Source organism: Micromys minutus, assembly GCF_963924665.1.
Source record: "Micromys minutus genome assembly, chromosome: 9".
NCBI lineage: Eukaryota > Metazoa > Chordata > Mammalia > Rodentia > Muridae > Micromys > Micromys minutus.
The window spans coordinates 44,154,552-44,179,759 of record NC_137978.1 but is presented as its reverse complement, the minus strand read 5'-3'; the positions used below and the strand labels follow the sequence as shown (position 1 = coordinate 44,179,759).

The following is a 25,208-nucleotide window of genomic DNA, read 5'->3' as shown; positions in this document are numbered from 1 at the left end:
TCTTGCTCTCATTGTGCCCTACACAGGGTTGGGGAGGGAAGGCTCAAAAGGGACCGGAAGCGAGCGCGAGTCTGATCCAGATCATCAGCGGGTGATGCTGGAAACGCTGGGTGGGGCCCTGTTGCGCATGCCCAGGAGCTGCGCTGCCGGAAGACTCACCGCGCAAGTGCACGCATGCGGGTGCTGCGCAGCACTGGGCGGTTGGCGACAAGATGGATCCTGACCTCTTCCTTCGAAAGGTGTCTACATTGCAGGTCGGGATGGAGTTGCGAGTGCACCTGGGGTCAGGGGCTAGATCTTCCGGCGAGATGCAGCTATCACATAACGTCCCTTAGCCGCACGCCCAGCGCACTGCACTGAAGAATGCGGAGTTGTGGTGGGGTTAGAGAAAAGATAAAAGGACCATAAATCGAGAATGAAGGTTCATCTCAGCATCTTCTTTTCACCTCCTAGAGCTCCAAAACATAATCACCTAACCCTTCCCCATGACTGTGTTCTCTCTGGGAACCTCCCCCCCCTTTTTGGGCTCTGAGGTCGAGCATGTACAAGGCCCTGGGTTTGATTCTCCACCTGACATCAGCCACAAAATGAGAGTACTTGCCAAGATAGAGCTTTTCTAAAAATGTTAAGAGGTACCTTTTCCACTTGTTCTCTACATTAGGCCCGCTTCCGGGGCTTCTTGGTCCGACGTCAATTCCAGAGCCTTCGAGCTGAGTATGAGGCTATTGTACAGGAGATTGAGGGTGACCTCAGCACACTTCGGTGGACTGGGGGCTGGATTCCCAAGCCCATATTTCTCCCAGAGGTACTACACACTCCAGGGGGAAAGGAAAGGAAAGGAGAACCTGCTATAGGGTTCAGGGGAATGGTGGGACTCACCCCTTTGTATGAGGGTATCTTGCATGTTGTTTGTACAATTAGACCCTCTGAGCCACCATATGGGTGGTGGGAACTGGACCTGGGTCCTCTGAAAGAACAAGTTCTTTTACCTGCTGAGCCATCTCTCCAGGAAGCTCCAAATGTCTGTAGACACAGAGCCTTACTAAGTAGCCCAGGCTGGCCTTGAACTCAACAAATTTTCCTGCGTCAGCCTTCCCAGGTGCTTGTATTCAAGGTGTGTGTGCTACTGCCCAGACTGGAACTCAGTTTTCTGCCAAAAGCCTCAGTAGTTACTGTTAGCATTCTGTCTGAGCTCAGCCAGGTGTGCCTGACTCACTATAAAGGCTGCTTGCCCCCTCCTCTCTCTCTTGCTCCTGCTCTTCACTTCTTGCTCCTCCTCTCTCCCTATTCCCTTTCCCCCCTCTCTCCACCTACTCATGGCCAGCCTCCACTTCTCTCTCCTCCTCTCTTCTCCTCCCCTGCCCTCCCCCTTCACTCTCTTTGCCCTTCTCTGCCTCTTATTACCCCCTTAGCCCCTCCCCATACCCTGAATAAAGTCTGTTGCATATTATATCATCAGATGGCTGGTCTCTCAGGTGCCCACTGAGGCACCCCTCCCCCATACTTGACTACACCTCCATAGGACATTTTCCTCCTCTGGTTGTCTTTTTATAAACACATCAGTTATTGGAAGAGAAAGCAGGTTTACTTCCTCACATCCCAATCCCTAATCCTAACCGCTTGCCCACTAGACTATGGTTTCCAGACATGAGTGATGGTGTGGTGGTGGGGGGTTAGCCCTGGGATTTTCACACCTCTCTAAATTCTCATAAGGCAAAATCTCATCAATCCTGGAAAGCAGAGAAAATACCAAGCCCAGAGCAGAAACTCTGGAGACATTCCCCAAATAAAGACTCTGAAAAAGAGCTCCTCTGGGAGGAGATGGTGCTGAAGAAGACAGAAAAGAGTCCAGCAAACCCAGGAAGTCTTTGCAGAGATGTAAGCCCCTGGCTGCAGGCTGAACAGGGCAAGAAAACAAGCCAGAGGGACAGCAGAGATACCTCCATCTCCAAGTTGGAAAATGCAGGTACTTATCTGGATAGATCAGGGCAAGCCCCAACTCCTCTGGGTCTCAGCCTCCCATGAACCATGAAAGGATACAGTCACAATCCTCCCCCTCCTCCTTTCCTCTGCCTGAGAGCACGAAGGGTTGGCAGTGTCTAGGGCTAGGCTAGTTCCCAGAGTCTAAGGATGGCTCCAGGCATTCTTCTCTTCCTTCTTCATTGATGTCACAGATCTAGGATTGTCCCAGAGACAACAGGAGCTCCAGGAGCAGCGCAACCACTTGGCCATGGAACTGTTGTGGCTACAGCAAGCTATCAACAGTCGAAAGGAGGTAGGACTGAGAGCCTTCTCTAAGCTCAAGGGGAGGGAGGGGCCTTTTGCCATGCCTGAGCAAGCTTGCCTCTCTTCTTTCCTAACAGTACCTAATCCTCAAGCAAACACTGAGATCTCCAGAAGCAAGCCAGGCCAGAGACAAGCCTACTATCATGTGCCTGAGGCACAGGGGACAGGCCTATGAGAAGACCTGGCTGCGATCAAGCTGTGTTCTGGACAACCAGTCCTGTAGAGACAGGATCATAGGAGAGCCACATCATGCAGAGGACTCCTGCCATGAGGGCAAATTGCAGCCCCAGAAGCCCCCAGATAGTATGACCAGTACAAGCAAAGCCACTGCTGGGTCTAAAGGCAGGGCACTCTGCTATAGGAACTCTGGATCACAGCTGCCTACAGCATTAGAGAGCCAGGCTGGAGGGGACAGGTTTGCCAAAGGGCCAGACCGTGGAGGACAGCCCTTCAATGAAACCTCCCAACAGCAGTTGAAACTCCTAGAGGACCAGTTTAGGAGTTCTTATTCTGGAATGGCCGAAACACAGCTGCCCACTCTCTGTGAAAATCTAAATATTGAGGACAGACATCCCAGAAAGCCAAGCTACAAAGAGACTGTCAAAGGGCCGGGCCCTATGATTTGAGTATCTCAGAAGGCCACAGATTTGGAATGAGACCATGCTGGGAGGAACATGGTAGCCTGGATCTCACAAGGGTTAAACCACCCAAGAGCTAACCCCACAGTGGTAGCACTTTCAGCCATGGAACTACCAGTGAGCTTAGTCCAGAAGAATGGGAGAGCCAGAGAACTCTGCTGTAGAGATGAAGACACTGGAGAACTTGTCTTCTTCAAGACAGGACTGGGGGAAAGCAGGATCATCAGGCAAGACCTGGGGATCCAGGAGAGGAAGGATTCCCAAAGAGGATGCTATGCAAAATGATGTGAAGCAGGCCTTGTCGGCCTCCCTGGTAACACCTCTATTTCCTGCCTTTGTTAGCTGTCAGGCTAAGAGGCTGCAGGGTTGAGCTGGTACAATAGGAGGAAGGAGAAGGGCACACCCTTTTATCTTCTACCTGTGACTTAAGCCAAATTTCATCTTCTCTTGGGGTAAGTAGGGTGGGAGAATCATGGAGAATAAAAGGTTTTCTTGAGGGCTGGAGAGTTGGCTCAGCAGTTAAGAGCACTGACTGCTCTTCCAGAGGTCCTGAGTTCAATTCCCAGCACCCACATGGTGGCTCACAACCATCTGTAATGAATGAGATCTGATGCCCTCTCCTGGTGTGTCTGAAGATGGTGACAGTGTACTCATAAATAAATTCTTTTTTAAAAAAGTTTTCCTTGAATTCTTGGACGCCATGCAGGAGGAGCTGCATGGGCAAGCAAGCTCCCTGGAGACTGATCACCTCTTGCCCAGCTGTGATGGGTGTGCTCTGGTGAGGCACAACGACCCCAAAGACTTCATCCCAGGATTGCTTCTTGCTACTGGTGTGCTTCCTTATGTTTGTCATTGTCACACTCTTCAGTTATGTGGCTTGGTGTGAGTGGACACCGGAGGCCCTTACTGCCTAGAGTTGATCCAAATAATTTTAAGAAGAAAGCTTAATGAGATGGTTTTAGTTGTTTTGCCAGAAAGATGTAATAAAGTTAGAGTTAAGAATAGAGTGTACTGAGGCTGGAGAGATGGCTCAGCGGTTAAGAATACTGGGTGCTCTTCCAGAGGTCCTGAGTTCAATTCCCAGCTACCACATGGTGGCTCACAACCATCTGTAATGGAATTTAATGCCCTCTTCTGATGTGTCTGAAGATAGCAACAGTGTGCTCACATAAAATAAATCTTAAAAAAAAAAGAGTGTATCCCATTCTCATAGAATAGTAAGTAAAGGCTGCATAATAAGAAAAGCAGTGAGCTTTCATAAGTTAAGAGAAATAAGCTTGCAGCAGATTTGTAATCAAGGAAAAACATTCTAGGTCAGGTCCAAGGATGAGGCCATAGGTGTGCACTATGATACAGCAAGGCCATGTGAAACTGTTGCTTTGGACTTATAATGAGCTTATAGAACAAAACACTGCTTTGAACTTACTAGCAACATGCTTCTGTAACTCCATTTTGTGTAAACATTTTATCTGTGAAGTAATTTTATAAACAAATCTTATCTAAGAAGGTATAAAAAGGCTGAGAGAAAATATAAAATGTGAAAAAAAAGAAAAAATATAAAATGTGGCTGTTGGGGCTCTGCTCCATCCACCAGATTACATACACACACACACACACACACACATGTATCTACATAAATAGTCATGTGCACTTGTAAAATTGATGAAACAGGTGGCTGGGCTCAGCCAGAGAAAGGTGTGTGTGTGTGTGCGCGCGTGCGCTCGTGCATGCGCGCACAAGTGTGTACATGACCTTCTGTCCTTTCTGACCAGCCTTTTAAGAGTTGAGTTTCTTGCTGGGCCTTCTTGCCAGTCCCAGATAGTTTTGCTCCTTCAGCAGTGCTGACCTGTAAATTGCCCACCTGTGTCAGTGAGGCCTCTGGTGGCTGCTACTGGTGGTGACCCCGAACCACATACCATACCTTGATGCTTTCCTTGGTTACCTTGCTGCATGAACCGGCTTTTGGCAAATTCTGAGCCTGTCTCCTTTTATCTCCTGCCTCTGACCAGGACAGATTCTGAGCCATCTGGTTCACCTCCCACTGACATGGAGGGTCATCCCCATCCCCAGCCATCAACATTGCCTCAGGTAACAGGCTCCAGGCTGATTGCCCTCATTTCTCAGTTTTTTAAAGGAGCTCAAGCCCTGGAGAAGACGAACATCTCTCTCTCACTGAGCCCAAGATCTTCCTTGCATAATGTGCTCAGATCATGCTGAACAAGGGCTGGGGTTTGATCCCAACCCTGCAAAACAAAGGAAAAAGTAGACACAGCTATCCTGCTCCCGTGAGGCCCATCTGAGGCCCGAGTTAAGGGAAGTGCTCCCACCAAGGTACTTGCAGCCTTCCTGGAGAAGAGGGCGGACTCCACCTTTGGCATATCTCCAGGCCCTGGCTTAGTTGCTTGGCAACAGCTCTGTGTCTAATGAGGATATATTATGGCAGCCAAGAGGATACTGGTGTATCGAAATGGGGACCCCTTCTTTCCAGGCCACCAGCTGGTGGTGACCCAACGCCGCTGCCCCACCATGGAAGCTTTCCTTTATGAGGTGACATCAGCGGTGCAAGCTCCTCTGGCTGTACGTGTGCTCTACACACTTAGTGATGGCCACCCTGTCACGAACCTGGCTGATTTACAGAACGGAGGGCAGTATGTGGCTGCTGGCTTCGAGCGATTCCACAAGCTCCAGTGAGTGGGTTGGGGCTGGCTCAAATGCCTGTGGAGGGCGGTGGGATTAACCGTGTATCTAGTACTTATTTCAAGTCAACAGGGGAGAGACTGTACAGTATCAGAATACAGGAACACATTGAGAAACTGGCCAGAGGCTATGTAAACAAACTGAGCTGTAACTCAGATTTAAATTGTTACTAAGGTATATGTCCATTCCAACCAGGACAAGCCTGTGGGAAGAATTCTGTAAGTTGGATGTCTTTCTGAAGGCCATTTTTGGTATAGTAATTACATTTATTTTTAAAGCCAGGCAGTGGGAAACACATTTTATCCCAGCACTCAGGAGGCAGAGGCCGTTGGTTCTCTCAGTTGGAGGCCACAAGAAGTGCTCTTAACTGCTTAGCTCTCTCTCTCTAGTTGTATACATATGGGGGGTGCGTGGATGTGTGCACTAGTTATGTATCATGGTCTATGCACAGGTCGTGACACCTTACTAGAGTCAGTTCTTTTCTTCCTCCACGTAGGCTCTAGGCTGGTCAAGCTCAGTCTCTCCAGGTCCGAGAGCTGCTGCAGGAATCCCCACCATCACTAAATGTGCCCACCACTGTTTCTGAAACTCCTGTTAGATTAGGGTCATCTCTGCAAGATGAGGCTGTCTTCCAAAGTGGAAGACAGTGAGACCAGAGCTTCCATGTCTGCTGAGAGCTCAGTAGAGTAGTTTACTATAGGGAAGGAACAGGTGTCTGGACTTAGTCACTTTCTGGGTAATATTGAATAAGTCACCGCATTGACTATCATACAAAATGAAAATAAAATCACCTCATAATTGGGAAATTTCTGGGCTATAGTAAGATACTACATGCTTGCCTTTGGCCTTCAACAGAGGTAGAACTAAAATACACCTGGATTTATAGCCTTACTCCCCAAGTCAGTCTCAGATATCCACATTCCTGGCTCAAAAAGAAAGCATGCTCCAGTGAGAAGGAATGCTTAGGTTAGGGTACTGGGCAGCTACTGGAAGATTGCCATCATCCTGCAAGAGGATGGTCCTAACCTAAGAGACTTTGTGATGCTTAGCTGCATCTGGAAGAAAGTATGGCTGTTTGGTATGGGGGGAGGGTAGGAGATCAAATGAAAGATTTTAGGGCCAGGCTAATAACTACAGTAGGCCCACAAACCTTGCACATGGAACACAGGTGGGAGGGTCCGAAGCTGAAGATCATCTTCCATTACACTCAGCAGAGGCTAGCCTGGGGAAATTCCATCCTCCTATCTCAGACTCACTTTATAGCTCTTGCTAGCCTGGATCTCACTAGGTAGATCAGGCTGACCTCAAACTCAAGATCCTCCGTCACTGCCTCTGGAGTGCTAGAATTGATTTTGAAACAGGCCTTATCTGTATGGCCCTGGCTGTCCTGAATCTCACACTGTAGACCAGGCTGGCCATGAACACAGAGATCCACGTGCCGTGCCTGTCTCCCTAGATCTGTGTCACCATGCCTAGCCATAGGAGTGCTAGAATTAAAGGCACATGCTACCATTCCCATCTCAAAGCTGTCAAGGGAAAGGTCAATCCACAGAAGTCTCCTCTTGGGCTGGAGAGATGACTCAGTGCTTAAGAGCACTGACTGCTCTTCCAGAAATCCTGAGTTTGAATTCCAGCAACTAATGGTGGCTCATAACCATGTTATAAGATCTGATGCCCTCTTCTGGTGTGTCTGAGGACAGTGACAGTGTGGTGGGCATAAAACTAGCTGGACAAGGTTTGCACATCCTTAAGGTGACCTATCTATCCTTTCAGCTATTTGCCTCCTGGAAGGAAATACCCAGGTGGGAAGAACGGGCAACAACATGTAAGTCCTGGGGAAACTGTAGCCTCTTTTGTCCCACCCCTCCTGGGACTGCTTTAATTTTGAGAAGGGTCCCGGAAGCAGCAAGAGTTGTCGGTTTCAGGGAGCACATCCCTGCTCACTTGCTCTCCTGCACAAGTTTGGGTCCTGCCTGCTCACCCATGTATAGAACCAACCAGTCCCAACCAAAGTCCTGAACTTCTGACATGAAGCCCTGACTTGGTTTCAGGAGTCTCCCATGTCTCAGTGCCCATGTGACAGGGCCTTTGGACAGTGGTTGCCAGCAGACACGCTCTGCTACATCCAGTGAGTACCAACCTCAGAGAGTGGAGATACGGATTTGTGCCTCCCTGAGGCCCAGAAAATGGGAGTGGGTTGTTTTGTTTTTCTCCCAGGAGGTCATATTACAAGTGGGAAGATTAGGGGGCTGGATAGATGGCTCAGCGGTTAAGAGCACTGACTGTTCTTCCAGAAGGTCCTGAGTTCAATTCCCAGCAACCACATGGGGGCTCACAACCATCTGTAATAGGATCTGGTGCCCTCTTCTGGTGTGTCTGAAGACAGCTATAGTGTACTCATATACATAAAATAAATAAATCTTTAAAAAAAAAAAAAGTGGGAAGATTAAAAAAACAACATGTAAGTGGTTCTTGGACCACTTTGTTCTTGCACCCCCTTTCACATTGGGAATCTTGGAGATCCTTCCCCTTACCTGGCTGTTCTTTGTCTCAGTGTGTTCAGGAATGGGGACCTGCAAAGTCCCCCCTTTAGTCTGAAGCTGTCCCAGACTGCCATCCAAGACTGGGAAATGGTGTTGAAGCTGCTGAATGAGAAGGCTACGCTAGCCAGTGGGGCTGTGCACAAGTGAGCATGGGGACAAGGGAGAATGTACCAAGGAGTGCCACTGTATCTGTCTCCTCCTCAGGGTGCCCAAGGGAAGGTGTGTTCTCTCCAGCAGGACTTCCTCCTGTGCCCAGAGGACAAGTCTGATGGAGTTAGTGCTTATTCAGAGGGTAGGAAGCAGCTTCTTACCCACCAGCTTTCTTATTACCTCTCCTCCCAGACTCTGCACCCTCGAGGGGCTCCCACTGTCCAAAGGAACTGCTCTGGTGAATGGCCATTACTATGTGGCGGCTGGAGAAGAAGAGTTCAAGGCCCTCCCCTATATGGAGCTGCTGGTGCCCAGCCCCTCTCTGTCCAGGGGCTGCTGGTAGGTTTGAGATGAAGGGTCACAGGTTACACGAAGTGCCATTTGGCCTAGGAGCTATGACTGTGTTCCCTTTAACTCACCTCTAACCTTCCTTTCACTGCAGGTGTCCTCCAGGCCTGAAGTATAAAGCTCACAGGCAGAGGGTAGGTGTCAACCTGTCAATGGGAACAGCTGCATGGGGTGAAGGGGAGTGGCTGGCTGAGGACTCCAGTCTCACCCCATGCATCTGCTCAGCAAACCTGTGAAGCCATGACTCAATTCCTACCCACTTCTTGGGGGTGGAAACTCAAGTTCTCAAGCATACGCAAAAGACTCATTTAGGGTGACCGAGTGGCACATGCATGCCCAATGCCTCCTCACTAGGTTGAATGTTGGAACTGGCTACTTGGCGTAGCGGGGGCCCAACCTCCATTCACCCCCCCCCCATTCTTCCAGATGAGCCAGTGAGCATGGGGCCCAAGAGTAGAAAGCAGCCTGGTTTCACTAGGCATCCTTGAATGCCTGTGTCGACTGAATGTTCCTGGACAGTCAGAGGAATGCAGGCGGGCAGGCAGGCAGGCGAGATGCGGACTATGAAGAAGGCACATGGCCTCTCCCAAGCTTACACAGGCAGCAGAGCACACTGAAGCAGAGTAGGGAGCGAGAAAGGTGAGAACAATCAACATAAGAACTTCTAACCCAGTGTGCCATCTGTAGGTCCAGAGCCAGAAGGCCCAGGCAGCCCAGCCTTCTCCAAAGGCGCCGGGAGAAACTGAGCCGTCCACTTTCTACGCCAGGTCCCAGCAGTCCCTCCAGCCACGGAGCAGGCTCCCTGCTCTCTCATTTGCATCAGGTCAGGGGGCCCTGGCCCTTTGCATCACGACACCTGTGCTTACACATGCTAGGAAACACTCAGATCAGCTCCCTTGATGTGACAGGATGGTTCTTGCTGCTGTGGGATGTCTGCAGCAGAACACTTCAAGCAGAGCTACGTGCCACTTCTCCACCTGAATGTCCCTGCTTCTTTTACTTACATCCTGTATAAACTGGAGTGTGCACATAGGCATATGCACACCATGGCCATATGGAGGTCAGAGGACAGCTCTGTGGAGTCAGTTCTCTTTCTTCCACCTTCACAAGGCTTGTCATCCTCTGAGGTGTTGGAGAATGTGGACACAACTCAGGGGAACCAACTGGTGTAGCAGATGAAGGCGCAGGAGGCTGAGGGCCCTACAGCCTGGGCACCAGCCAATGTTACCTCTTTATTAGGAGTTAAGGGGGTATATCGGGCGCCATACCCGAGGAAGGAAACGGCTGGGGCTCAGGAAGTGGATGAGGATGAAAACACCTGCAGAGAGGAGCCTGTGGATCAGGTAAGCCCATCACATTGACACTGGAAAGCCTTAAGATGGGTATAGGTCTGAGCTAAAGTCTGGGCTCCTAGGCACATCTTCCCGATGACTGAGAAGATCTAAATCTGAAAGCCTGGCTTCCTGTCTCCCTTGTGGGGTGTTCTAGTTTCCAGTGGGATCCTTTCATGGGCTGGGAACCTTTTGACAGTTGATGACAAATGGGCATACACCAGCTCTGTATGTCTCCACGCATCCACCAGAGGGCAGCAGAGACAGTAGAAGAGGCCTGGTCTGTGCAACACCAGCCTGGGCCTGAAGCTGTAGCCCCAACCTCCGCCCATGCTCCACCATCTTAAGAGCTGGGAGCTCCAGTAACTGGGACAACCACTCCCAGGCAACTCTAGGCCTCAGCCCACAGCAACCTGTTCTGGAGAAGCCATACCTCCTGGGCTCACAGTGGGTGTGGCCTCCTCAGTCACAGGAGAGCAAATTCTATGGAGGCTCCTTCCTTATGAGACCCTGCCAGAGAAACACTGCAGACTCGCCTTAGGAACAGGCTCACGAAAATAAAGTATTTGCTAAGCTCTGTTTGTTATAGATGTATTGAAAGCTGCTACTGACCAGATGTTTGCTGCTTGGCACACAGCTATCTGCTTATGGGACTGGCAGCTGAGCATTTTACCCAGGGCCAGCTAGTTTTTCTTCCACCTGACATTCTGATGTAACCCCTTCTCCCTGAATTTCCACCTTCAGCCAGCCAAAGCACTGTAGTAGAGCTGTGAAGACTCCAGACATTCCTGGTTGAGACTGCAACCAGCCCTTCCCATGCCGTGGAGGCACTGTGGACACTGACAGTCTAGAGCAGGTCAGGTAATGGAGGCTGGGTACCAGCTGCCTGAGGTGGCAGCAGGAAGACAAGATGGCCGCTGGGGCAGAGGCAGCTGAGCGTGGCTGTGAAGTCTTCAGTGCTAAATTTTTTCCACGTTTTTTTCTTTTTGGTTTTTCAAGATAGGTTCTCTGTGTAGCCCTAACTGTCCTGAAACTTGCTCTACCGACCAGGCTGAGTTCAAACTCAGAGAGACCTACCTGCCTCTGCCTCAAAGTGCTGGGATTAAAGGAGTGCTCCACCATGCCTGGCTCCAGTGCTGAATCTCAACAGGGGAACACACTGAAGGCTACAAAACCTATTCAGTGCTGTCCTTGGTCTGTTTTTTTGAGGCAGGGTTTCTGTGTAGTGCATTTCTTATTGTGAACCCTGAGGTAGATGTGATCTGAGAGATGAGAGAGGCAAGCTGGAGTATCACTCTGCCTGCACCTCAGTGCCTAGCGTCCGCTGAGCACAGCAGAGCTGAAGGTGGGGTTGGCCCACTCAAGAGGTTGACGGGTGGCCCTGGGTCTTGGTCACCGAGCTTGTGACGCACAGTGTGATCCCTGTAATGGTGAGCACCATGCCAGCCACGGCTTCTGAGACAAAGAAAACATCAGGGAGCTGGAGTCAGGGAGGCCATGGAAGAAGGCTAGATGGTGACCCCTGGTCCTGGTTCTCACCCCAGCCTCTGCCCCCAGATTGCTCAGGGAAAGGACACTGACAGCAGGAGAGGGAAGAGCTCTCCTCTCCCTCCCATGGGAGACAGAATCAGGGAAATGCTCACATATGACAAGGCTCAAGCAGCCATCCCCTGACGGGCAGCAGCTCAACTTACCTTTTCCACCAATATCTTCTCCAAGGACCTTCCCGACAATCAGTGTGAAGACGATGGCCAGAGAGTTACAGATGGGCACAGCTAAAGTCAGATCTGAGCAATCAGAACAAGAAAAACACCTGGATGCAAAGAATACCTTTCTCAGGATAAAACCTTTGTAACATGTCCTCCTCCCTCTCCCCTCAACACCTTCACCACCTGTACAAAAGTAGCACAAGACAGTCACAGTGACACACATTTCTAACTCATTCATTCTGGAAGCAGAAGCAGGCAGATCTCTGAGTTCAGGGCCAGCCTGGTGGTCTACCTCAGGAGTTCTAGGACACCTGGGGCTACAAAGTAACCTTTCATCTGGAAAATAGGCAAAACTGAGAATCATGGTGATGATTAGGGAACATAGCTGCAACCCCAGCCATAAGGAGGCTGAGGAGGAGACAGACTCAGTAAGGTGCCTGCTATGGAAGCATGGAGAGCAGAGTCTGGCTCACCCCAACACTTGCATGAAAGTTGGGGAAGGTCACACGGTGGCCCACAGAGGAGATAAGAAGTCTTGGGGAGAGAATGAGTCAGACGAGGTGCCTGGGAATCACACAGCTCTCATTGAGGTGTTTATTTATACAGGTTCCACAGAACAAAGACTACTGATTATCTGAGAAGCACACATTATGTGTTTCATTCTTCATTACATGTCCAGGGTAACAAGATCAGCCACAATTAAGAATACAAATAGAACAGATTTTATCTTTATTCTCAGCCCTATAACTCTAATGTAAGGAATCTAAAGAATGTCTCCTCAAAGCAAACATGCTTCTTATATGACAGCATGCTTTAGACTGGAAGTGTTTGCAGCCTGAAAGCACTCCAGCCAAACAGAAAATGTCTGAACCTGTCTTTTGATGAATAGCAAATTCTAATACCTAACTTCTTTTATTGTATCGTTTCACCATCTACATTATAAAATAGAAAGTTTATTTTAGTAAATCTATCTTATTTACAGAATTCTATTTCTCCAGGGGTGTAACCTGTATGACTCCCTATCTTTAAACTACATTTCAGAGAGCTCTTAGCATGTTGTAAGGGGAGGCCGTGAATCTGTAACCTGTTCTCTTTGCCAGTCAGAGTTTGTCAGTTGTCTCTGTTCACCCTGCACTGGTCACACTGAGCTAGCTCGAGGCGGACACCCTAGCAGACTCCTGGAGTGGTGGCCTCATCTGGGATTCCCAGCTTGTTCAGGAGTCTCATCTTTGTGCTCATCTGTGCTTAACAACTCCAGGGTTACAGAAGACTTCCAAATAGGGCCAGATAAAGTTAAAAGCAAAAGTTTAAGATTTCCTGAGACGCAGAGATAAAATGAATTACAATGTATAAAGTTCCCAAGAAGGCAACACATGGAGGAAGTGATTCAAGGCTCAGGCTGAGGTCCAGATTTCCTGCCTTCAAGTTCAGTGCCTCCTCAGGACTCTAGCCTGAGCACCTGACCAGTCTAGCTGTTTTCTTCCTTCCGTTTTCTCACTCATCAATCAATTTATTTATTCATTTTACATCGCTATTGCTGTCTCCGCCCTCCATCTCCCCCTCCCTTCTGCTCTGAGAGGGAGGAGTCCCACCTTGGCTATCCTCCACCCTGGCACACCAAGTCTCAGTAGGGCTGAGAGCATCATCTCACTGAGACCAGACAAGGCAGCCCAGTTAAGAGGAATTAGATCCACAGCCAGAAAAGAACTTTAGGGACAGCTACCCCCTTGCTCCAATTGTTGAGGAACCCCTTCCATTCTTTAGAGATTTATGTGTATTTGAGCATTTTGATTTTATGCATGTATTGTACATGTGGAGATCAGAAGAGAGTGTCAGAACCTTTTGGAACAATGTAGGCCATCATGTGGTGCTGGGAATTGAACTGGGGTCCTTTATAAGAATAGGTTCTCTTAACTAATGAGCTACCTCCCCATCCTAGTTAGATAGTAAAAATAAGCTTGAGGAGTTTGGTAGCCCACACTGGTATTCCCAGCACTCAGAAGGTGAGACAGGAAGACAGGTAGGAGTTCAAGGCCATCCTGGGCTATATCTGAATTCCAGTCTGGGCTACAGAGTAAGATCATTTCAAAAACAATAGGGCATGCTGGCACACAGCTTTAGTCCAAGCACTCAGGATGCAGAGAATGTGTATCTTTGTGATTCTGAGGCCAGCCTGATCTATATAGTTCCAGGACAGCCAAGACTGCACAGAGAAAACTCACCTCAAAAAAACAAAAACAACCAAAACACAAACAAACAAAAAAACCCCAATACACGAATGAGGTCTTTACCCTCAAAGAGAATGGAGAGCCCAAGGCCACAGGACAGACAGGCACTATGGGGTACCACGGAATGAGCGTACAAGCATAATGCTCAGCTCCCACTGTGAGGCACTCACTGGGTGCTCTGTGTACTGTAATACATTTCCACAGCACTTACCAGTATTATAAGGGAAACAGAGACTCAAAGTCACATACTCAAAGGCTTAAGTTTTCTTTCTGTTGTGAGAGAGGCTGCCCTCGGGATGGGTAAGAAGGCCCAGTGGGTAACATGCCTGCTGCCAACATGACTTTGATCTATAGGAGCCACAAGAAGGGCCAAATGTCAAAAGTTGTTTATGACCTCACACACATACACACATAATATTTAAAAATCACAAGGATCCAGAGCCATGGTGCAGAAATTAAAAGCACTTGGTGGGTTTGTTCCTCACGCCCACATGTTGAGTCACAACTCTAACTCCATCCAGTTCTATGAGGTCTGAAACCCTTTGCTCACCTCTGTGGGAACCAAACACGTACTCAGTGCACCTGTAGGCAAAATACTCATACACATAAAATAATCTAAGAAAAATTTTAAAATGCAATTTGCTCAAACCTCTTCTTTTCTTGAGGAAAATTTCTCATGTAGCCTAAACTAACTTCAAACTCTATATAGCTGAGGCTGACCTTGAGCTCCAGCCCCTCATGTTTTCCCTTCCTGAGGACTCGGATTACAGGTATCACCCACAATGCCTGGCTGCTCCAATTTTAGTTAATACCCTAAATTTGGTCCCTAACACCGAAAGACAAAAGCTTCATAAACAAGTTGGGCAGTGGTGGCCCACGCTTTTGGTTCCAGATTTTGGGAAGCAGAGGCAGGCAGATCTCTGAGTTTAAAGACAGCCTGGTCTATAAAATGAGTTCCAGGACAGCCAGGGATACCCAAAGGAATTGCCTCAAAATACCATAAACAAACAAACAAACATCTTAAGAAAAAAGAAAACTTCATAAATAGCAATGCTACCACTTGCTTAGTAAGTTCCTCAGCAGGAGCTGCATTAGACCAGAGGCTTGAAACTTAGAATATCAACAATATGTGGAGAACAGAGGACAACTAGCAAGGACAGCTTCTCTCTTCTGACCTTGTAGGTTCTAGGGATCAAAGTCTGGTCATCAGGCTTGCTCAGTGGGTGCCTAACACTTGGAAGATGGAGGCACAAAGATCATGGTTTGGAAGCCAGCCTGAGTTAGATAGTGAGACTCGGTCCCAAAAACAACCAACGAGAGGCCAGAGTGGTCACTCTGTGTGTAAAGGCTCTTGCCATCAAGACTGATGATCCCAGTTCTTAACCAGAATCTGCATGATAAAAAGGAGAACCTAATCCTAAAACTTGTCCTCTGACCAAACACATATTATAACACACATGTACACACAAGCACATACAAAAATAATTTTATGGAAAAAACTAAAAAAATCACCAAACAAATAGAAAAAGTATTAGGAAAAACCCCTCCTCCCAAATAATAAAAGGTCAGCACTTATGAGACCACACTCCTTTCTGCTGCTACACAAGACTGTCAGGCCTGCCTTAGTGACTGGCCTCTCATACCTGCCACCCTGCCCCTGTGACTCACAGAAGGACCATAACAGGTGCTCTCCCTCACTGACAGGTGCCCTTTGTAAAATATGGCCTTCACCCCACAGAAGACCCAAGCCAGAGACCCACCTGTTGATGCCAACGTCAAGTAGTAGAGAAGGGAACCACTCTGGTTGAGGAGAAAGGGCATCAGGTACTAGAAAGAAGAGAAGCCTGTCAGTGTTTGCCTGCACGTGCAACAGTCTTCTCGGTTCTCAACCTTCCGAATGCAGCGACCGTTTCATTCAGTTCCTCATTTCAGGGACCACAACCATAAAATTATTTCACTGGTACTCCATAACTGTAATTTTGCTACAGTTAGGAACTGTAATATAAATATCCGATATGCAGGGTATCTGGTATTAGACCACTTTCCAGTTCCTACCCAGTTTGAGAACCCGGTTCTAGGTTCTAGCTCATGCCATTCCCACAGAGGGAGGGATGGTTACAAATGCTCGGGGAATGCTCGCGTATCTGAGGAACCTTTAGAGCAAAGACAGAAACACATGCAAGGTACTCTATTGCCTTAAATACCCCCTCCCTCATTGTGGCCAGTTCCCATCTTCCCTTGTATGACAGTGTCACCCCTTCCAAGAAGCCCACTCCAAAGTCTCCCAGCTTCATCTCTTTCTCCTCAGAATCCACACAGTACTTTATCTGTCTTTACCTCTCTCCTTCCCTTTAGCCCTCAGAGTGCTGCATACCTAGCCAGCTAATATCGGCAGCCGTGAGTTGTAGGCAGTTCTCGATAGCTTTCCTTATATCCTACACCATGACAATTTAAACTCAAAGAAAGCTCCTGGAAAGGGTCCAAATAGTTATATAATTAATAGGGTGGCAATAACTTTAGAGTAGTCACAGAGCCTGGCAGTGGCGTCGCCTTTAATCCCAACACTCAGGAGTCAGAAACAGGCTGAGGCTCTGAGTTCGAGGCTATCGAATTCAGGATAGCCAGGGTTACACAGAGGAACCCTGACTCCAAAAACAAAGACAGAAGAAAAAAAAAAAAAAGGATCATAGATTGAACATGTACGCTGCAGTAGGCCCAATGCTAAGTGTTTTATGTGTTTTACCTCAATTCTTCTATCAGCCCTATATATGAGTTATCATTAAATTTTCCATTTTACGGATGATGAAGTTGAGATTCAGAAGATAAATGACTCTTCCAGGAGCTTTTAGTGAATATGAGACAGGCTGAGAATCTGGTTGACCAGTGACCCAACACTCAGTGGCTCCTGAGGGAGCTACATTCCACAGACCCACCTCCGTATTCAAGAAGAGAGTCTTCATCTCCTGCAACAGCTGCCGGGCCCACGTCCGCTCATGCACCTGCTGCAGCTCGGAGGAGGCCCGCTTCAGCAGCGGCTGCGTGCCACCCCACAGTGCAGCCACCAGCACCAGAGCAAGCACCTGCCCTGAAAGCAAAGGGTCAGAAAGTCACCCGGGCCCTCTCCCACTTCCTCCAACCCGGCTGACCGGCTCCATCTCCCTCCCGGGTTCTTCGCGCCGGGCAGTGATAGGTCGGGAGGACTCGCCCGGAAGACGGCGGAAGTGAGTCCGGGAGACCAGGGTGCCTAGTTTAGCATTCCTGGGATTCAGAGATGCCCGGAGAGTGAGAAAAGATGCCCTGAGTTAGAGTCCGAGCCCGCTGAGGGGCGGAGCCAGCTACCCACCCAAGGACGCCGCCATGGAAACGCCGGGCCATTCTACTTCCGGGAGCGAGAGGGCGGAGTCCCCCGCATCCGGAAGTCGTCCCAGTCTTTTTCCGGTCCTACTCACATTGCCTCTCTCCTCGCGTCACCGCCAGGATGGTGAGTTCCAGGCACGTTGTGCTGCTGTCGGGAGGCCTCAGTAGGCTTGAGACTGGGTTCCCGGCACTGACACTCCTGTTCTGTCCCCACAGAAGCCCATCCTGCTGCAGGGCCATGAGCGGTCCATCACGCAAATCAAGTACAACCGCGAAGGAGACCTCCTCTTCACTGTGGCCAAAGACCCTGTGAGCGACTGCGCGAGGGCGGGCGGGCCGGGCGGGGCACCTGGAGGGGCGAGTTCGCACCGCAGGGACAGTGGGTGAACAAGGGTTGCTGCGGGAGGGAAATTTCTCTGAAAAGCAGGGAAAGCCAACCATACCGGGGTAGGTTAGCAATAGCATTCCACCAAGGAGATCTGGAAAAAATTGATGGGTGAAAAGAAAGAGTACCCATGAGAAGAAATTTAAGAGACTGTGGAAGGGGGCTTAAGTTCAGGACAGGGTCAACTGCTTGGTTTAGTCTGTTCAATCCCACGTTTATTCCCTTTGGGTACTGCCTTTTGAGGCATTTGCACATGGAGACAGTAAACTGATGGTTAACAGTGGGGAGTCTGAAGTCAGAGCTTGATGTGAGTCCTAACTCCTGCACTTACTAGTAGTGTGACTTTGAACATGACATTTAACCTTTCTAAACTAGTTTTCCCTTTTAGTAAAACATGGAGACTTTAATTAACTCCCTCAGCAAAGTCATTCTTGTAAATAGTATTGCACTGTACCTGATGTATGTTAGTAGCTTCATTTTAAGTTTCATAGACATAATTTTATTGGAGCTTCACAGCTGCCCTTTGAAGGAAGCTGTTGACAGAGGAGGGATATCTGTCTAAGCCGGCTGGAACCTTGCCATCCTCCTGCCTCAGCCTTCTGGTCTTCAGAGTACAAATATGAGCTACCACATACAGCTCCTCCCAGCCCTATAAAAAATTGTGTGTGTAGTGATTTTGTTTATTTTATGTGTATGAGTACTTTCCTGCATTGTGTGTCTCTGCCTGAGAACTATCAGATCCCCTGGAACTACAGATACAGATTGTTCGTATCGTGTACGTGTTGGGAATTGAACGCTAGTCATCTAGAAGAGCAGCCAGTGTTAATAATAATCTCTGAGCCATATCTCCAGCCCTCATACTCATTTAAAGGAAAGAAGCAGTGTATTTAAAGTCACACAGTGAGCTAGTGAAAAGCACTGGATCCTGAACATTCTCACTGTCGTCTGTAGTCAATTGAACAGGTCCTAAACGGTTTTTTTAAGCTGGAACTCAATCTTTGACTCTTCTGAATCCAGACAAAAGGATATGAGGGTGCAGTTGCAGGCCTGGCTCTTCAGCTTACGTTAAGAAAAAAAGAGAACCTGGGAGCTGGTCTTTATCGGCTCTCCACTAATAAATGAGCAGAAGGCAGACTGGGTGTGGCTAGAGCCTTCAGAGGGGTTTGTAGTGCAAGCTAAGCTATTGATTTTCCTGGGATGTGACCCGTCTTGTCATCTTACTCTTTCCAGATCGTCAATGTGTGGTACTCTGTCAATGGCGAGAGGCTGGGTACTTACATGGGCCACACTGGAGCTGTGTGGTGTGTGGATGCTGACTGTATCCTTTTTGTCCAAGCCGGCCTTGGAGATGCTGACTCTGAGGTCGCAGCTTTAGCATGTTATGGTGGTCTAGAGGATAACACTCCCTGCTCCCAGGTGCTTCATCCATTGGGAAAATAGGGCAAGTTCAAAGGTTAGGATCCTGAGGTAAAGTGAGAAAGGCTCTTTGGGATTGAGCTGAGAGATGCTTTGATGGCTTCCAAGAGTATATGGGCTAGGTGGGCTGTGTCCTTTTCTTTTGCATGTGTGTATATGATGAGTCTGTGTGCACAGGTGCAGGGACGGATGGAGGCCAGAGGTCAGCATCAGGTCTTAAGTCAGTCTGCAACTTTTTCCCTTTTTTTATCTTTTTAATCTTTTTTTCCTTTTCCCTAAAGATTCGTCTTATTTATTTGTATAGGTGTTTTGCCTGTGTGTCCCTGTGTCATGGGTGTACATTGCCGACCATTTTCCTTTAAATTCCAGAGGGCATCAGACCCCTTAACACATGGTTGGGAGCCACCATGTGGGTGCTGGGATTTGAACTCAGGACCTTTGGAAGAGCAGTCAGTGCTCTTAACCACTGAGCCATCTCGTCGCCAGCCCTGGTTTTTGGTTTTCAAGATAGGGTCTCACTATGGTAGTGTTGGCTATCCTGGAACTCTTTGTAGACCAGAGGCCTCAAAAGATCCACCTGTCTCTACTTCCCAAACATAGGATCAAAGACATGTGCTGCCACTGCCTAGCTCCAACATTGAGTCTATAGCTCCCTGATTAGCTTGACTTGGCCAGCCAGTTACAGAACTTCCTGTCTTCATCTCTCAGCACCAGAACTGCAGCCACACCAGAGTCTCTATGTGGGCACCAGGTCCTCAGATTTGCACACAGAGCATTTTGCCCATTGAACTGTCTCCCCAGCCCTAGTCATTCTTATTTTTTTCTGTGTCTAGATGTGATTTGTCTGATGTATGTATGTGTGCCTAGTGCTCTTGGAAGCCATAAGTGTATGTTGGATCCCCCTGGAACTGGAGTTGGGAGCTACCAAATGAGTGCTGGAACTCTAACCTTGGTCCTCTGGAAGAGCAGCTAGTGCTCTAACCACTGAGCATCTCCAACCCAAGTCATGTTTCTTAACACCTTCCTCAGGGGACACCAAGCATGTCCTTACTGGCTCAGCTGACAACAGCTGTCGTCTTTGGGACTGTGAAACAGGTAAGCCTGGGTCGTTCACTTTTTTTAGCAAAAGTGTGCCAACTACTGTGTACCTCTCTAAGCAAATATGTTCTGGAAAACTAGAGATAAGTTCACAGATGGTTTCCAGTCTAGAGAGAAAGAGACAAAAAAAAATAGAACAGGGAGGAACTTAGCTGGGGAAAGAGGGTTACATTAAGATAAAAAGCCACATTCAAGGAAGGCAGGAAAGGGACAGTGCACCTCCTGGAGATTGGAAGGTTTCTCAAGGACACTCCGCTGAACTGGAGCTTTCATGGGCAACAGGGTGCACAGGCAGGGATGAAAGCAAGTAGTGTCCAGGTCAAAGGCTAGGACAAGCGGGCTGGAGAGATGCTCAGTGATTAAAAGCACTGTCTGCGCTTCCAGAGGTCCTTAGTTCAATTCCCAGCAACCACATGGTGACTCACAACCATCTGTAATGAAATCTGACGCCCTCTTCTGGTGTGTCTGAAGATACTTAGTGTGCTCATATGCATAAATAAATCTTTTTTTAAAAGGCTAGGAGAAGCTGAGTAATGGCACACACCTCATCCCAGCATTAGAGAGGTGGAGGCAGGAGGATCTACAGACAGACTCTCCCTGGAAATTCAAAGAGTGGGGAAGTGCATCATAAAATAAAAAGCAAAAGACACCAACTAAGTTTTTATTAAGTAGAATTAGGTTACTTTAAGATTTATGTACTTTATGCTTATGGATGTTTTGTCTGTATGAATGGTAGCACCCCAGAAGAGGGCTTTGGATCCCATAGGACAGGTGTAGACGGCTGTGAGCTGCCCTGTGAGTGCTAGGAATTGACACCGGGCCTCTGGGAGAGCAGCCACATTTGAACTGCTCAGCCATCTCTCCAACACAAGTTTTTGGGGTTTTTTTTTGTTTTTGTTTTTTGTTTTTACATATATATTTGTGTTTAGCCTCCGCGTAGATCTTGTGTACTGTGTGTGTACAGTGCCAATGGTTTCCACAGCAAGGCATCAGATCCGACTGGAGTTAGAGAAAGCTGTGAGCTACCTGTGGGTGCAAAGAATTAAACCTGTTTCCTCTGTAAGAGCAGCCTGTGCTTAGTCACTGAGCCATCTCTCCAGTCTAGGCTTAAGATTTTTTGTCTTTCCTTTTTGTTTTTAAATTACTGGCTGTTTGATTGATTGGCTTTTTGAAACAGAGTTTCTCTATGAGCTGCCTGCCTCAGGAGTGCTGGGATTAAAGGTGTGGGCCACCGCTGCCCATCTAGGATTATGTTCTTAAGAGAACTTGTTTAGTTGGCACACTGAGGAGTTTGATGAGTAGGGAAAAGCAGAGGGCAGGTATGTTTGAACAAGGCCCAAACAGAAGCGGAGCGAAAGGGAGGGGCGCCAAGGGGTTGCTGTACATCTGCTTCTGTGCTCGGACACTCGGAGGAATGGGGTCCGAGGGGTGACTTAGCATGAACCCACTGTGCATAGAGCCACATTAGCAGGATTCAAGGGCAGCTAGAGAGCAGCATCGGGCAGGAGGATGCTGACCCGCAGTCTTCAGGAAGGCCGAGTGGGGCAGGCCTGTCCTGGGATGGTAGGCTAGTGTGACCCAGACTGTGCCTTCCAGGGAAGCAGCTGGCTCTACTCAAGACCAACTCAGCCGTCCGGACCTGTGGCTTTGACTTTGGGGGCAACATCATCATGTTCTCCACGGACAAGCAGATGGGGTATCAGTGTTTTGTGAGCTTCTTCGATCTGCGAGATCCAAGCCAGATTGGTGAGGATAGGATTGGAGGGCTGAGGTGGGGGTGTGGCTTCAGATCCCTGGGTCTGACCTCTGCTGCTCCGCACAGACAGCAACGAGCCCTACATGAAGATCCCCTGTAATGATTCCAAGATCACCAGTGCCGTTTGGGGTCCCCTGGGGGAGTGCATTATCGCAGGCCACGAGAGCGGAGAACTCAACCAGTATAGTGCCAAGGTAAGGTCCAAGTGTTGTCAGATGGCATTAGGTATTGGGAAGTGTGTCACCAGACACTGAGGACAGGTAATAGTGATCACAGATAAACATTTTCCTGCCACTGGAGAGTGCTAATAATACAAAATAAAAATGAATTACATTTTCTTTAGATTTTTGTTTATTTTATATATGTGATGAGTACACTGTAGCCATCTTCAGACACACCAGAAGAGGGTGCCTGATACCATTACAGATGGTTGTGAGCTACATGTGGTTGCTGGGATTTGAACATAGGACCTCTGGAAGAACAGTCAGTGTTTTTAATCACTGAGCTATCTCTCTAACCCAAATGAATAAATCTTTAAAAAAAAATTCCAAGCTTCCAAGAGGAAGAATAATTTCCCATAGGCAAGAGGAATAGCAGAAGCAAAGATGTTGGGACGTAGTACAGTAGATTACTTTCCCAGCTAAGGCCCTGATACCCTTAATCCCAGTTCTTGGGAGGCCGAGGTAGGTAGATCTGAGTTTGAGGTCAGACTGGTCTACAGAGCCAGTTCCAGGCCAGCCAGGCATGCAGGGTGAAACGTGGTCTCATAAAAGAAAAGAAGTTCCAGCTGTGTGTGGACCGACCTTAGCTTGGTGAGGCTATGCCTCAAACTGAAAAAATACAAAAGAGATCTGGCCCTGGAAAAATGGCTTGATGGTTAGGGATGCTGTTCTTACAGAGGACATGAATTCCGTTCCTAGCACCCACACAAGCAGTTACAGCTACCCGTGACTCCAGTTCTAGGGGGAGTCAAGGCTCTCCTCTAGCTTTGGGCACAGACGTGTGTATACACACACAGCCACACCACTCACCCATGGGCCCTGATAAGAATACACGCAGTCATGCACCCATCCACAGAATTTTTAATTAGAGCTGGGATGTAGCTCAGTGATAGCACATGGGGTCAGTCAATCCCAGTACCAAACAGAAGGCTTGGGGGAGGGTCTAGGGGTCAGAGATTAGATTGAGGGTGAGGAAGGTGTACAGTCAAGCCCAGTGGTCTTGGGCTTCTGAGTAATGGTGGCATGGGACTCGGTCAAGTGGGTCTAACTTGTCGTCCTCCTCCAGTCTGGAGAGGTGTTGGTGAATGTTAAGGAGCACTCCCGGCAGATCAATGACATCCAGTTGTCTAGAGACATGACCATGTTTGTCACTGCCTCCAAGGACAACACAGCTAAGGTAAGCCTGGGTTAGAGGTCTAGTCGCTTAGCCTCCTGATGTACATTCAACTAGTCTGACCTGCCCAGAAAGGTGCCCATCACAGATTCTCCCCCACTCCTCCCTCCAGCTCTTCGATTCCACAAGTCTTGAACATCAGAAGACTTTCCGAACAGAACGTCCCGTCAACTCGGCTGCTCTCTCTCCCAATTATGACCACGTAAGAGGACCCTGCCCAGGCTTCCTACTAAAACTTCTGGAGTCTGGATGATTGCCCAATGATTAGACTAAATGATGGGGGGAACGGTGTCAGGTAGAACGGGCACTCCAGCATTGTCACGGTGCTGACTGACATGGGCAGAAGGTCCTTGAAATGGCTGCTCACCCCTCCCTGAGGATCCTCCACGAAAGCAGAGGACAAAAGCCTGTAGATAAGCCCTGGCTGCACTGAACTTTCTTCCCTCTAGGTGGTGCTGGGAGGTGGTCAGGAAGCCATGGATGTAACCACAACCTCCACCAGGATTGGCAAGTTTGAGGCCAGGTAAGGGGAAGGAAGTTCTTCCACACTGAAGCTACATGGTGGCCACCTGTCAGTAAACACGGGCTCCTGGCTCCTCCTGACTGCTAGGACCATGGGGAATGTGACAGGTGTAGTGCAGGGAATGGGGTCATGAAGTCAGCTGCACACATGGCTGCCTAAAGTGCTTGCGTCACAAACCAGGTTGTGTCTCTGGTACCACCAAGGGGCAGTGGCCCCAGAGATGGGGAGCCTTGACTTCAAGGTCATCCGTGGCTCTAGCCACCTCTTAGCTCTCCTGGGCTCTGTGGGACCTGTTTGTAAGCAGCAGATCATGAGCTCTGGCGGCCTAGACAACACTGTCTTTCTCTGTGTCTGAGGTTCTCTAATGATGTCTAATGAGAGATGTCTAACAGGACATCACTTGGCTCAGCAGTGTGGGCATATTAAGTAAACGAATCAGTGATATTATGCAAGCCTCAGAGCACTGCCCAGCTGTGGTGACTGCTGTATTGAGGCAGACGTTGGAATCGTTTTCCTACGTCTTCCTTCATCTTATTTCTCCTTTATCCTAATTTCTCTAATAATTTTGTTACATAAAATACTGCCGCCGTAGTTTTCATTTTGTAGAATGTGGCTTCAGGTGTGTTTTGGAATAACTGGGTCTCCTCTGCCTACTCCCTCCTCCAGGTTCTTCCATTTGGCTTTTGAGGAAGAGTTTGGGAGAGTCAAGGGCCACTTTGGACCTATCAACAGCGTTGCCTTCCATCCTGATGGCAAGAGGTAAGGCCCTGCTGAAGAGGTTAATCTCAGTGGCCGGGGTCTCTGCCCACTTGCTGTGTGGGGCTGTGTAGGTTTCCCTTTCCCCGGCAGCAGCCGACCGTCCCTGTCCTCTTTCCAGCTACAGCAGCGGTGGTGAAGACGGCTACGTCCGCATCCACTACTTCGACCCACAGTACTTTGAGTTCGAGTTTGAGGCCTAAGGAGCTGGATCTCCATCCACAACGGGGAAGCTGCTCACAGAAGGTTTTAGACTCTGAGAAATAAATTAGTTTGTTAAAAATAGTTCTTGTCAGACATTTGGTGCAGCCTGTCTGTTTTCCCTCTTCACTGACCCTCAGGTGGCTGACAATAATAATAAGGAATACTTCTGTTATTCAGGCCCCGGCCTCATCTCTGTGCACCCAGAACTCCGCGTTGATCTGGGCTAACCTGTGTTGTAGACACTTCATCCAAGAGGCTTAGAACCACCGCACCACATCCAAGAAGCCAGAGCCTAAGGTGATCAGACTGTGGGCTAAGAACCTTCCCCCACCCTCTTCCTCTTCTATTGCTATTGGATGGCTCAGGTGGGCGTCACCAGCACAGGAAA

General features: G+C 48.6%; 4 protein-coding genes across 6 annotated transcripts; 3 read left to right on the top strand and 1 right to left on the bottom strand.

Annotated features, from left to right (window-relative positions):
- Positions 1-162: 162 nt before the first annotated feature.
- Positions 163-3,679, top strand: IQCC (IQ motif containing C). Its single transcript, XM_080921131.1, is given in 9 exon segments — positions 163-254; positions 662-805; positions 1,714-1,966; positions 2,175-2,275; positions 2,364-2,889; positions 2,892-2,927; positions 2,930-2,954; positions 2,956-3,001; positions 3,005-3,679. Coding segments are annotated over 9 exon segments (1,257 nt in total). The 5' UTR covers positions 163-212; the 3' UTR covers positions 3,089-3,679.
- On the bottom strand, positions 241-17,309 carry TMEM234 (transmembrane protein 234). 3 transcript variants are annotated; one of them, XM_080921137.1, is made up of 5 exons: positions 17,274-17,309; positions 16,864-17,015; positions 15,691-15,757; positions 11,688-11,780; positions 241-356 (listed from the first exon to the last, which is right to left on the bottom strand). In XM_080921137.1, the coding sequence occupies exons 1-5, from the start codon at positions 17,287-17,289 to the stop codon at positions 292-294; spliced, it is 393 nt and encodes a 130-aa protein (XP_080777263.1). In that variant the 5' UTR covers positions 17,290-17,309; the 3' UTR covers positions 241-291. The 3 variants fall into 3 exon arrangements, with proteins under 3 accessions (XP_080777263.1, XP_080777262.1, XP_080777264.1); XM_080921136.1 differs by lacking the exon at positions 241-356 and adding an exon at positions 10,026-11,448; XM_080921138.1 differs by lacking the exons at positions 241-356; positions 11,688-11,780 and adding an exon at positions 14,159-14,278.
- Positions 5,361-10,025, top strand: DCDC2B (doublecortin domain containing 2B; the record flags this gene model as incomplete). Its single annotated transcript, XM_080921134.1, has 6 exons — positions 5,361-5,611; positions 8,131-8,307; positions 8,507-8,653; positions 8,757-8,796; positions 9,350-9,485; positions 9,902-10,025. 6 exons carry the CDS (start codon positions 5,361-5,363, stop codon positions 10,021-10,023), a joined length of 873 nt encoding a protein of 290 aa, XP_080777260.1. The 3' UTR covers positions 10,024-10,025.
- EIF3I (eukaryotic translation initiation factor 3 subunit I) lies at positions 17,288-24,968 on the top strand (the record flags this gene model as incomplete). Its single annotated transcript, XM_080921132.1, is given in 12 exon segments — positions 17,288-17,335; positions 17,337-17,411; positions 17,504-17,596; positions 18,903-18,990; positions 20,118-20,183; positions 21,783-21,932; positions 22,009-22,136; positions 23,230-23,340; positions 23,450-23,539; positions 23,787-23,860; positions 24,527-24,619; positions 24,738-24,968. Coding segments are annotated over 12 exon segments (1,098 nt in total). The 3' UTR covers positions 24,820-24,968.
- Positions 24,969-25,208: the final 240 nt, after the last annotated feature.

Excerpts from the sequence above, each read along its gene's own strand:
- TMEM234 (XM_080921136.1), bottom strand. Across the intron at positions 11,781-15,690 it reads CTTGACGTTGGCATCAACAG|ATCTGACTTTAGCTGTGCCC; the intron begins GTGGGTCTCTGG and ends CTGATTGCTCAG. Across the intron at positions 11,449-11,687 it reads AGAAGATATTGGTGGAAAAG|AAGCCGTGGCTGGCATGGTG; the intron begins GTAAGTTGAGCT and ends TCTTTGTCTCAG.